Genomic DNA, 13,315 nt, shown 5'->3' on the forward strand with positions numbered 1-13,315 from the left:
CTACATTTTTACAGTCCCTTTTTTTTTCTTTCTCATGTTTAGCTCAGAAGTGAAAAGCATTGTTCTAAGTTTTTTTTCTCATCAAATGTCTTGTGTTACTTGAACTGTAAGATGAAATTTGTAAGATAGTTTGGCAACTGTTACTTTTGTAAAAATGGACTCACAGCTGCAAAAAGTGCAAAAAAGGAAAACTTTTTGAGAGGTCTGTCGGTTGTGCTTCATGTTTAACATTTTGTTGTTGCTAGGTTTTGCTCAATTTACCACGTAAGCACCAATACATGGTAGTAATGGTAGTTTGCATATATACACCCATGTACAATTTGGTAAACTTTTCCAAACATATATTGTTCTCTTATAATTTAGCTTCCACTAAGGCTGTTGTAGAAGAGACGACCAAACTAGCGGAGTGTGTTGGAAAAACCAGGACATTGCTTAGAAAAATCCTCTCTGAAGGTGTGGATAACTGCATGACAAAACTGGATAACGACCCCCAAGGATATCTCAGCCAGCCATTAAGTCTGCTTGAAGCTGTTCTGCAAGAATGTCATAACACATTTACAGCCTGTTTCCACTCTTTTTATCCCACTCCTGCCCTCCAGTGGGCATGTTTGTGTGACTTGCTCAACTGTTTGGATCAGGTAAACTATCGCTCTTTTTGTTCTGGTTTGATTGATGTGTTTAACCGCATGCTCTGAGTTCTTGGCTTGGTCAGTGCATATGGAGCAAAATGAAAGTCCTGTTTTTGTTGTGGGTAGAGAGTTGCCGGATTCTACGTGATGCACGTTTTTTTTTTTTTTTGATAGAACAAGATAGAGTACTCTTTGCTTCTAGTTAGGTTTAATCAAAATTAATTAAAAATAAATCTATTTGTAGATATTTGAACAAGTAAGCTATTTTCTGAAAAGGTTGCTAAACAGTAACTCTGTATAGTGGTCGAACACTGAATTTGTTGTGTCCGTAACCGAGGTATAATGACGTGTTGTTTTTTTTTTTTTTGTTTTTTTAGGACATCCAGGAAGCAAATTTTAAAACGTCAAGCAGTCGTCTGCTAGCAGCAGTTATGTCTGCTCTGTGTCACACATCTGTGAAGCTTACATCCATCTTTCCTATCGCTTATGATGGTGAAGTCCTACTTCGCTCCATGGTGAAGCAAGTCAGCACAGAAAATGACACTGCATTGGCTCACCGCTTTCCTCTGCTGGTGTCAGCAATGGAGAAACTCAGTCAGGTCTGCATAGGCTTTCTTTCCAAATTTGAAAAAGGCGTGCAAGTTAATTGCTTTATGTGACTTAGGCTTTGGATTTATGAGCATGTTGTCTTAGAAATCAGGGTTCCCCAGCTAGTTAACATGTCCTATTCTCGTATTCGTATTAAAAATAAGCCTTAGCAATGTGGCCGGATATATTAACTACCAACTGGAAACAATGTACTTCTGGTTTCCACTTGCCTACATTCCTTTTGGCTGCCATTTCCCCCCTGGCTGTATTACCCTGCTAAACCCTCTGTCCCACAAAATAACTACATGCGCCTAGCTCCGCCTGCGGGTACACACACCAACCCTGACTCTTGGCCTCCCCACGCATGTCTATCCTAGTACCACTGCTCCCTGGCTCTCCCCCTGTAGTTCCAGCTCTTGCCTCTGCCAGTCTGTGGGAGATTCACCCCTACTTCCCAGCTCTGAGTGTGCAAAAGAGGCTGAGGCAATATTCTAGCCAAGGAACATATAGCAGCACCACCCAGTTTATATTTCTTACACCCTTTTCCCCACTTATAACCAGTATCCAGCACATCTCAATCTCTCTTCTCTATATTTACCAACAGCATCCATCTACCCCGGTCTAAACAGAGCTATGCAAATAAAGCCATACCTTATTAAAAGACCATGGACCACAATGGCTATATTCTAGGTTAGTAGAGTCCAATGAGGCTATGCATATTCAAGGAATGGTTTCTTCACAATCAGGATTCCAGTCAGATGTGTTCTGTTGAAAGGAATCAGGGGAAGTGTCATCTTTTTGCCAAGCAGAACTAGGGCACAGCTAGGTGGCTGTGAGACTTTTGTAGGTGAAGCATTTAGGATATCAAAGTTGCTATTGCTTTTGCATATGCTTTGATTGCCCGGAGTCTAACTCAGCACCTCCTAATTAGCCCACAGTCAATAGATCTATTTCATGAAGTGAGATATTTGAATGAGAAATGCCATCCTTAGAGACCCTGTGAGGAATTTAAAGCAATTAACGAAGCTTTACAAAGTAAAGGAAATGCCTTCTTTCTTGTCCGGTGGCTTATTCACAAAAACGTTGCTCCTGGCACCAATCCTATCCCACACCGCCAGGTGTATGGAAAAGTGGGTTTCACTAATAGGCCACTGGTTCCTCCCAGCGTCCCCATGTCACTACCGTGTTCTGCTATGATTAGTGGTCAACAGGGGATCTACTGTGGCCATTAGGAAACCTGCTGTTTTACCAGCCCAAGGGGTTGAATAGGGTCAGCGCTGACAGATTTGTATAGAGTGAAAGTTCTGCAAATGTGCTCATGGACAGGTAGGTGTAAAGTGCTTTTTTCCACAGGGTAGTGCTGAGGTTTTTTCTTTTTAACTCCATGTTATAGGCACTTTAATGCCCCAAAGTAGATAAAAATTGAGTGATTTGTGACAAAGCACAATTTCTTGCTAACCCAGTAGTGAAATAGAAACCCTGTAAAAGGCATCAACTTGTATGGGGCAAATCCTTCTAGCCTGCTGCATTTTAAAGTAGGTAAATTGTGGTCTTAGAAACAGGCATCCACTGCAATAGGTCTGTCATAATTCTCACTTTGAGCAATTGTAACCTCCTTGGATGATTAAAAACTTATGTCAGTTCCCAATCCTCTTGCACAATGTTATTGATGAGCTAATTAGTAGGCATATTTGCAAGGGAGAATCTTCTGTAAACTAAGGACCAGGAAAAGAAACTGAACTGAGCAAACTAATTTGTGTTATGTTCATACTCTTGCTATTCCACCCAATGCTGAACTTCTGAAACCTGCGTTTTCTATGTTCTGTCTTTAATTTGTGGTATGTTTATTTGTTTACCCATCTGTAGACTGGTCCTTGCAATGTTTTCTTACCTTTAATGTATAACCTTTATAGCCTTTAACCTTTAGAGGTATCTCTTAATGTCTGTTCCTAAATCTTTATGAAGTGAAAATCCTGCTCTGTCTATCCAGCCTTAATTTATTAATTCTTGATTGGTTAATTGGATAGCCTCCACCCCAGGTCTAACAGTATATAAGTACAGCATCTCTTGGGAAAGGCACGTTTGCTGGGGGGGCTCATTCTCAAAGTGGGGCGATTTCTATAAGTGGACGCACTTCTGACTTGGCACTTCAGCAAATGCACAAAGTTGAAGAACAAAGGAAAGGCTGCCCCCTGGATCCTGTTCCCTCGCAAATGCTAAGTTCACCCTCTGGCCCTATTCTACGCTCTCTAACCCACATCTTCAATCTCTCCCTCTCTTCTGGCATCTTCCCCAACTCTCTAAAACATGCACTAGTCAGCCCCATACTTAAAAAGCCCTCACTGGACCCAACCAATCTTAACAACCTACACCCGATTTCCTTGCTCCCCTTTTTGTCCAAACTCCTTGAACGTCTGGTCTACAACCGACTGTGCGACCACCTTGCCATTGGTCTCCGTGACTGTACTCTTCACTGGTTATCTTCCTACTTATCCAACCGCACCTTTAGCGTTACTTACAATTCTACCTCCTCCTCTCCTCTTCCCTTCTCTGGGGTCCCCCAAGGCTCTGTTCTTGGACCCCTCCTATTTTCAATCTACACCTCCTCTCTGGGTCAGCTGATAGCCTCCCACGGCTTCCAAAACCATCTCTACGCTGAATCCCAAATCTATTTACCCTCCCCTCAGCTCTCTCCCTCAGTCTTCGCACGTATCACTAATTTACTATCTGATATATCGGTCTGGATGTCACACCACTTCCTCAAACTCAATCCATCCAAAACCGAGCTAATAATTTTTCCTCCACCACGTGCCCATTCCCCTGATCTCTCTGTCAATATTGATGGAATTACTATCAGCCCATCCCGCATCTCAAGGTCCTAGGTGTTGTCCTGCACTCTGAACTCTCCTTCAAGGCCCACATGCAATCGTTGTCCAAATCTTGCCGCCTTAACCTCCACAACATCTCCAATATTCGCCCCTTTCTAACCAAAGACACAACAAAGCTCTTAGTTCACTCCCTGGTCATCTCGCGCCTCGACTACTGCAATTCCCTTCTCGTTGGCATACCTCTAAACAGGTTATCCCCCCTTCAATCCATCATGAATGCTGCCGCCAGACTCCTCAATCTTACCAATTGCTCAGTATCCGCTGCTCCTCTCTGTCAAGCCCTCCACTGGCTTCCGCTCAACCAACGAATAAACTTCAAAATACTAACATCTTACAAAGCCATCCACAGCTTAGCCCCCAACTACATCACTAGCCTAGTCTCAAAATGCCAACCTAATCACTCTCTTCGTTCCTCTCAAAACCTCCTGCTCTCTAGCTCCCTTGTCACCTCCTCCCATGCTCGCCTCCAGGACTTTAACAGAGCCTCTCCAATCCTATGGAACTCCTTATCCCTTATCTGTCCGATTATCTCCTACTCTATTAGGTTTTAGGCGATCTCTAAAAACCCTCCTCTTCAGAGAGGCCTATCCTACCCACACTTAACTCTAGCTCCATTTTCTCCACCCCCCTCAGTTACTGCCTTTTGTTTCACTTGACCCTCCCTTCTAGATTGTAAGCTCTAACGAGCAGGGCCCTCTGATTCCTCCTGTATTGAATTGTACTGTAACTGTATTGTCTTCCCCCACATTGTAAAGCGCTGCGCAAACTGTTGGCGCTATATTAATCCTGTATAATAATAATAATCCCAGGAGCCAGGTAACCAGTGTGACTAAAATGCAGATGCCTTTTCTGCTTATGAAAGTAAATATTTGTTTCCTTTTGTAAATTGCTTTATGACTGGCTGAAAGGATGAATACTGTCATTATAGAGCCACAGTTGCTCATAGAAAGTTGTATTGTTCTCTCTTTTATTTTAGAGCGAGGAGAATGTTTCTGGAATGACTAGCTTCCGTGAGGTTCTGGAAAAGATGTTGGTCATTGTTGTACTGCCTGTTAGGAACAGCTTACGCAGGGAACATGAACTCTTTTCTTCACACCTGGTATCCAACACATGTGGTCTCCTGGCCAGTATTGTCAGTGAACTGACAGCATCTGCACTTGGATCTGAGGTACGCTTCTGATTTATCATAGAATACTTTTAAAAATTATACATCTTTGTTCTCATAATAGCCCTTGTATAAAAACCTTAAAAATAATTTTAGAAGTACTAGCGCAACTTTAGTGACTTTTCTATATTGGCCTAATACTGTTGCATCTTTAAAAACACAATGACAGATGTGGAGCAGTTTTATTACATGTTTATCTGCAGAAAGCAAACGTTTTTAGGTGGCTTAAAGTGGGTGTAAACCCTTATATATATATATATATATATATATATATATATATATATATATATATATATATATATATATATATATATATATATATATATATACCCAGTGAAGTGACTGACGTCAGGTGATACAGAGATAAAACCAATCCTCCTACATAAATTGTGCCTGTTTATCTGCAGCCTTCTCCTCTTCACATCTGTTCAAAGTCAAAGCTTGTCTAAGCTGTCAATCAAAAGGGGAAGATAGCTGAAGTTACATTTCACTGCAGGAAAAGGGGTTTTGATCTCTAGGATGCCCTATAGTAAGGTTTTGCCACCGTCCCTGTGAAATCGTTGTGTTTTGGGTTTGGTGCCTTTTAAACCAAGGTTGTTGGGACTTTAAGGGCAAGAGTAAACTAAGTGAAGTATCATAGAAAAATAAATAAATAAATTGAACAGTTTATTTTCAAAAAAGTTTAAAAGGTAATAGACAAGTTTGTCGTGAATGGGTCCATTGGTGAGAGAAGTGAAGAAGTTAGAAAGGTAGGTGACAAGGTGAAAAATGGTGACTTTTGAGGAACATTCGTCTCTGTTGTTCCATGCGTGTATTTCAGGCTTGGAACTTGTTCAGAGGAAAATGTCCAGGAGATTTTCCTACGCGTTTCGGCTGTATAGGTATTAGCCTTTTTCAAGGATAAGTCACCATGTCTAGAAACAACGAATTGTAAGTTCTTTGCACATATGCAGAATTTAAAGTAGAATTATGCAATGTGCTTTGTTGCATACATCTTTCTTTTGTCTGGTCCATGTGTGAAAGGTTTTCCCCAGGTTTCTAAGTCGCATCAGGAACTAAGGCTGCTTCTATGAATGACGTGTAGTTGAGATAAATTACTTGAAAAATGCTATTTTTTAGTAAAAGGAAATAATTGTAGATAAAAAATGTTTACTTACAGGCTAAATCATATAGATTAGCTGTACTGGTAGAATCCAAAAAAGGAGTTCCTCAAGATCAGAAAGTTTGTAGCTATAAAATATGTAAGGGTTTTAAATATGAATGATTAAAAAAGATGAGATGAACAAAGAAAATAATTATAAATAAAAATAAAGTAGAAATGAAGACCATAATTTCATGGTGGGTATTGTATCTTTGAGCAAGTGTGAAAAGCTTGCTATTTGTGGCAAAAAAGCAAACCTGAGAGCAGCCTTCTATGGTTCTATTTGGAATATTAACACTTTTTGTCAGGTATAGCAGAAAAGAAACGATTCAAGGTTCAGCATCTCCCGGGGTGTTGTCTCTCCCTCAGCTGGAGAGAAGTGATTCCCTGGGTGTGTTCCCCGGCCTTATAAAGCGGCACTTCCTTGTTGCGCAGGTGTCAAATCCGGCAGCTGCGCATCCAGGATGCCATGCAGTCGTGATATGTAGGCCGCCGACACGTACTATGGAGTTTGGAAACCCCGGTTGGGGGGAATCTGGTGAGGCAAGCATTACCATCCTTTTAAACTCCTAACGCCCCGATCGTTGATCGGGGCTTTCCGTGCCGGGCGCGATAAAAAAAGAAAAACTGAGGGCGATCATCACATGTGAAGACTTGTCAAGCTGAACTGAAATACACGCATGGAACAGAGATGAATGTTCCTCAAAAGTAAACATTTTTCACCTTGTCACCTACCTTTCGAACTTCACTTCTCTCACCGATGGACCTTAAACCCATCCACGACAAACTTGTCTATTTCCTTGTAAAACTTTTTTGAAAATAAACTGTTCATTTTTTTTTTATTATACTTTACTTTGTTTACTCTTGCCCTTAAAGTCCCAACAACCTTGGTTTGAGGCACCAAACCCAAAACACAACATTTCACTGCAGAGCTCAGTGAGACGAAATCTAAGAGCTGGAGGAAAGGGACACACCCCCCTTCACACAGCAGGCAGAACAGAAATGAGGCTGTCAATCAGCTGCAGCTCCCTCCCCTGTCACCATTCTTCTCTTGGTGTAAAGAAAACTTTTTAGAATTGACCAATGCTGATAGCACAGGAACGAAACAGCAGACAGAAATGACAATTAGTGCTGTTAATTGAGACAAGTACACACTATAGAGGGATATGCTTTGTTCATATTTCATGTCTGAGGTTTTAATGTTTAAACCTCTGTCCCCTTTTTACCAACTGCCACTAGATGCCACACCAAAACATGTATAGGCAAGGCTTACAATAGGGCATTTGCCAACAATGGGTGTTGAATTCCGTATCGTATACATAGACTGATAAATTGGTTGGTTTTCTTCAGTTAACCACTTTCAGACCGGAGGATTTTCCCCCTTAATGACAAGGCCCTATTTTGCAATCCGGCACTGCGTTACTTAAACGGACAATTGTGCACTTGTGCGACGCTGTACCCAAATAAAATTGACTTCCTTTCTTTCCCACAAATAGAGCTTTCTTTTAGTGGTATTTTTCACCTGTACGTTTCTTTTTTTTTTTTTTGCACTATAAACAAAAAAAAAAAAGCAACAATTTTGAAAAAAAATATATATATTTTTCACATTCTGCTATATAACATTCCCAAAAAAAAATTTAATTTTTTTTTTTTTAGCATTTTAGGCCAATTTGTTTTCGGCTACATATTTTTGGTAAAAAAAATCCCAATAAGCGGATTTTGTTTGGTTAGCGCAAAATTTATTGCCTTTACTAACTACAGGAAAGATTTGTCATTTTTATTTATTTATTTTTTTTTTTACTAGTAGTGGTGGCGATCTGCGTTTTTCTTTTTTTTGCGGGACAGACATTGCGGCGGGCAAATCGGACACCTAACTGACATTTTTGGGGGTACCAGTGAGATTACTACAGTAATCAGTGCTAAAAATATGCACTGTTACTGTAAAGACACTGGCAGGGAAGGGGTTAACCCTGTGGGTGCTCAAGGGGTTAAATGTAAGCCTAGGGGAGTAATTCTAACTGGGGGGGGGGTTGGGCTTGTGAAATGATCAGAGACATGCGATCATATATAGAAGGATCACATGGTCTCTGTGATCATTGCAGGGAGAAGGACAGACGGCTGTGTTTACATCAGCCGTCCATCCTTTTCTCTCAGCGGGGAGAGATCGAGAGTGTCAGGCCGCAATCGAAGCCGCCTGACACACGCGCCAGCTTCCCCGCTGACGAGCGGGGGTAGAAGCTCGCCGGCGCGTGCTCGCCCCCTAGCTCCTCCCAGGCAAGTGACGTACCGATACATGACTCTGCCTGGGAGAGCCACTCTGCCGACGTATATATAAAGTATACGGTCGGCAAGTGGTTAAAGCCATTAAAGTCATATATTGTCTGATTGCTCTGTACAGTTAGAATTATTGTATGATATTTATGTAGTGATAGCCACACTAATATCAAACATATACACGTAAAAAATATAAAGTCCATTAGTGTAACCAAAAAAGTGACCTGTGAAAGTTCCTCTGTCTCCAAATCCAATTCAGTGCTATGTACACTGATCCACACCTCTGTGACACTATCCGTCAGACTATTATGTTCACTCAGCAGAGCCCCTCTAATATAGGGCGTTATTATCCACTCCTCAGGGATATTGGATCCGCTATATTGCTCAATGTATCCTTAATGTCTCATAGAGGGCTAGTGTATATTCTAATCCTTTTCCACTCTCATACAATAAGGAAAAAAAGTTTACGATTAAAAATGTTCTAAATGCCAACTCACATTTACTTTGAGTTCACCATATAGAGAATTTGTAATATTCTGCCACATTTCCTTGAGAATCCCTATAGCTGCAGCTGACGATTTATGATTAATTTATGACACAATTTCTGTTGAGTCGGTGACACACACTTTACACAGAAATAAATAAATTAAAAAAAAAAAAAAAAAAATATATATATATATAGAAACAAGATGTGTTTTAATTGCAGACTTTCAGCTTTAATTTGAGGGTATTTATATCCAAATCAGGTGAACGGTGTAGGAATTACAATAGTTTGTATATGTGCCTCCCACTTTTTATGGGACCAAAAGTAATGGGAACAATCCTAAATCAAACTTTCACTTTTTAATACTTGGTTGCAAATCCTTTGCAGTCAATTACAGCCTGAAGTCTGGAACACATAGACATTACCAGACGCTGGGTTTCATCCCTGGTGATGCTCTGCCAGGCCTCTACTGCAACTGTCTGCAGTTCCTGCTTGTTCTTGTGGCATTTTCCCTTCCGTTTTGTCTTCAGCAAGTGAAATGCATGCTCAATTGGATTCAGGTCAGGTGATTGACTTAGCCATTGCATAACATTCCACTTCGTTCCCTTAAACTATTTGGTTGCTTTTGCAGTATGCTTCGGGTAATTGTCCATCTGCACTGTGAAGCGCTGTCCAGTGAGTTCTGAAGCATTTGGCTGAATATGAGCAGATAATATTGCCCGAAACACTTCAGAATTCATCCTGCTGCTTTTGTCAGCAGTCACATCGTCAATAAATACAAGAGAACCAGTTCCATTGGCAGCTATACATGCCTACGCCATTACACTACCACCACCATGTTTCACTGATGAGGTGGTATGCTTTGGTTTATGAGCAGTTCCTTTCCTTCTCCATACTCTTCTCTTCCCATCTTCCTTCCTGTTTTTGAGGCTCACTAATGGTTTATATCTTGTGGTGAACCCTCTATATTCACTCTGGTGAAGTCTACCCTTGATTGTTGACTGACACATACACCTACCTCCTGGAGAGTGTTCTTGATCTGGCCAACTGTTCCTGGAGAGTGTTCTTGATCTGGCCAACTGCCGTGAAGGGTGTTTCCTTCACCAGGGAAAGAATTCTTCGGTCATCCACCACAGTTGTTTTCCGTGGTCTTCCTGGTCTTTTGGTGTTGCTGAGCTCACCGGTGCGTTCTTTCTTTTTAAGGATGTTCCAAACAGTTGATTTGGCCACACCTAATGTTTTTGTGATCTCTCTAATGGGTTTGTTTTGTTTTTTCAGCCTAATGATTGCTTGCTTCACTGATAGTGACAGCTCTTTGGATCTCATCTTGAGACTTGACAGCTACAGATTCCAAATACAAATAGCACACTTGAAATGAACTCTGGACCTTTTTATCAGCTCCTTGTAAATGGGATAATGAGGGAATAACACACACCTGGCCATGGAACAGCTGAGCAGCCAATTGTCCCATTACTTTGGTCCCTTACAAAGTGGGAGGCACATATACAAACTGTTGTAGTTTCCTACACAGTTCACCTGATTTGGATGTAAATACCCTCAAATTAAAGCTGAACGTCTGCAGTTAAAGCACATCTTGGTGGTTTCATTTTAAATCCATTGTGGTGGTGTATAGAGCCAAAAAGATTTGTCGCTGTCCCAGTATTTATGGACCTGACTGTATATATACACACTCAATTAGTTATATCCTTAAAGTGGTTGTTAAGCCACTTCCATAAAATCATGAAATCACCTCTGTAATCTAACAAGTGTGCCTTTTGTTATATAAAAAAATATGCCAATCTGTACCTAAACCAGAGTGGCTCCCGATGCTCAGCTGACTCCTCGGATCTCTTCTCTGCCGGGCTGACAGCTCCAGTGGTCGGGGCTGAGCACTGCCGCTTACATCCGCCGGGGAAGAGGGGAGAGAGCGGGAACGGTCACTTGATCGCTGGGAGCTGCTCGACTATAGGTACAGATTGGCATAATTTTTTCTATAACAGACACGGGGACATTTATTGTTATTAGAGGCAAGAAGAACAAAAAAAGGGCGCACCGACCTAGCGCATTATCCTCAATATAAGGCTTTATTTAAATGACATAAAAAATGGCTACTCACAGACGTAGATAAAAGTAAAGCGTATCAAGCTGGATTGCTCAAGTCCGTGTTTAGTCCATATAATCGTTCATGATGAGATGACTGACGCGTTTCGAGGCCTAGCCTCTTCCTCAGCCACTGGCTCTGAGGAAGAGGCTAGGCCTCGAAACGCGTCAGTCATCTCATCATGAACGATTATATGGACTAAACACGGACTTGAGCAATCCAGCTTGATACGCTTTACTTTTATCTACGTCTGTGAGTAGCCATTTTTTATGTCCTTTAAATAAAGCCTTATATTGAGGATAATGCGCTAGGTCGGTGCGCCCTTTTTTTGTTGTTCTTGCTTTTAGTATCGGTGGACTACCCCAGTCCGTTAAGGGCAGCAAGACTCTAGCCATCTGAGAAGCCAGTTGTCAGTCCCGTGAAGTGTGTGGTCGAGGGGCCTGGATACCAAGCGCAGGAGAAGGGTGGTTACACCTTATTGTTTTTTGAATTGTTATTAGAGGGGATGGGATGATTTTTTTTTTTTAATTAAATATAAGAGCAGTAGGAGGGGAGGGGGTGGACACTGACAAGCAAACAGGTGGGGAAGGGGAGAGGATGACCGAGGATAGTGCAGAGCTGCGGCTGACGGAAGCACTTAAACTGACCATGGTGTCAGGGCTCAGCAGCCATGATATACTGAGGTCAGTTTACAGAGGAGAGGGTAGAAACTGGCAGAATCAGCTGGGTTTTTTAGATGATACAGGGGCCAAATGACACCGCACAAACACTGTGTTGTATACTATTCTTTAAAGAAACGTGATATGTTTTTTTTTTTTTTTTTTGGGGGGTAACAAATGCTTTAAACACATACAATTCATGTGTGGGATCTATAAATTGATTGTGTGGTATCTTTTTCTTAATGTCAGGTTGATGGCCTAAATTCTCTGCATTCAGTGAAGTCCAGTCCTAATCGTTTCACTAAAACCAGCCAAGGTAGAAGTTGGAATACTGGGAATGGATCGCCCGATGCAATCTGCTTCTCGGTTGACAAACTTGGGGTAGTCGTTGTCGGATTCTGTGTCTATGGTGGAGGTGGAATCCATGAGTATGAGCTGGAGGTCCTGGTGGATGATGTACGTTTACATTAAATAGCTAAAACAATGTGTTTTATATCTCCTTGCTTTAGAATCACAATGTTAAAATAAAAGCTGTCCTTGTCAAATGTATTATTATTTATTTATTAAATCCGGTTATAGCTCTGTGTTTAACCCCTTTCTAAATCTCTTTATTAACATGCAACATCAAAAAGATAAAGGACACAAGCTTCCTCCGCTTTAGGAGGAAGCAGCTGAAGTCTTAGGCAGCTGCTTTCTTTTGGTCAATTGGGATCCCACCGAGAATCAGAAGCCAGGACCTGGAACTGATGATGTGACCACTATGAGCCCTTCCTAGATCCATACTTGCCCTGAGTCTTCAGCCACCACCTGCAGACGGAGCAAAATTTTTGTGGGGGTACATTGGCCAGGAGTAGGGCATTCTGAGATGGTGGTGGAGGGAAGGAAAGAGGTGTGGACAGGTATAGGAGATCACTTGGGACTGTAGTGGTTTGGGGGCGTTGCACAGTAATTTTTTGTGCACTCTACTGAAGCAGAAAGAAGAAAAATCTCTAATGGAGGCGGAATACCTCTGGCAAAATTACTTAGCAACTACCCTTAACCACTTGCCGACCAGCCGCCGTACTTGTATGCTGCAGGTCAACTCTGTCCCGCGAAACGTCGTACCTGTACATCAATTCGCAGGACCGCTAGTGGGGGCGCACGTGCCGATTGGTTGTAAACACGACAGACTGCTGTTCTCTCAGTAATGAACACTGGGATCCTGTTACACTCTTATTTAGGAACACAGGTCTCTGTGTTCATTGAGCAAGCCCATCCCCCTGCACAGTTAGAAAGCACCCCCTAGGGGCACATTTAACCCTTTGATTGCCCCTGGTGTAACCCCTTCCCTGCCAGTGTCAGTATAGTAACAGTGCATATTTTTTACACTGATTACTGTAGTAATGT

At 41.7% G+C, this 13,315-nt stretch overlaps 1 protein-coding gene across 1 annotated transcript in view; it reads left to right on the top strand.

The window, feature by feature from the left end:
* MYCBP2 (MYC binding protein 2) overlaps positions 1-13,315 on the top strand; it is a 553,924-nt gene that overhangs the window by 246,012 nt on the left and 294,597 nt on the right. The window contains 4 exon segments of the mRNA XM_082246610.1: positions 364-638; positions 1,007-1,228; positions 5,082-5,273; positions 12,179-12,385. Coding sequence (XP_082102736.1) covers positions 364-638; positions 1,007-1,228; positions 5,082-5,273; positions 12,179-12,385 — 896 coding nt within the window.

This window comes from Pelophylax lessonae, assembly GCF_965119305.1.
Source record: "Pelophylax lessonae genome assembly, chromosome: 2".
In the NCBI taxonomy this organism is placed as follows: Eukaryota; Metazoa; Chordata; class Amphibia; order Anura; family Ranidae; genus Pelophylax; species Pelophylax lessonae.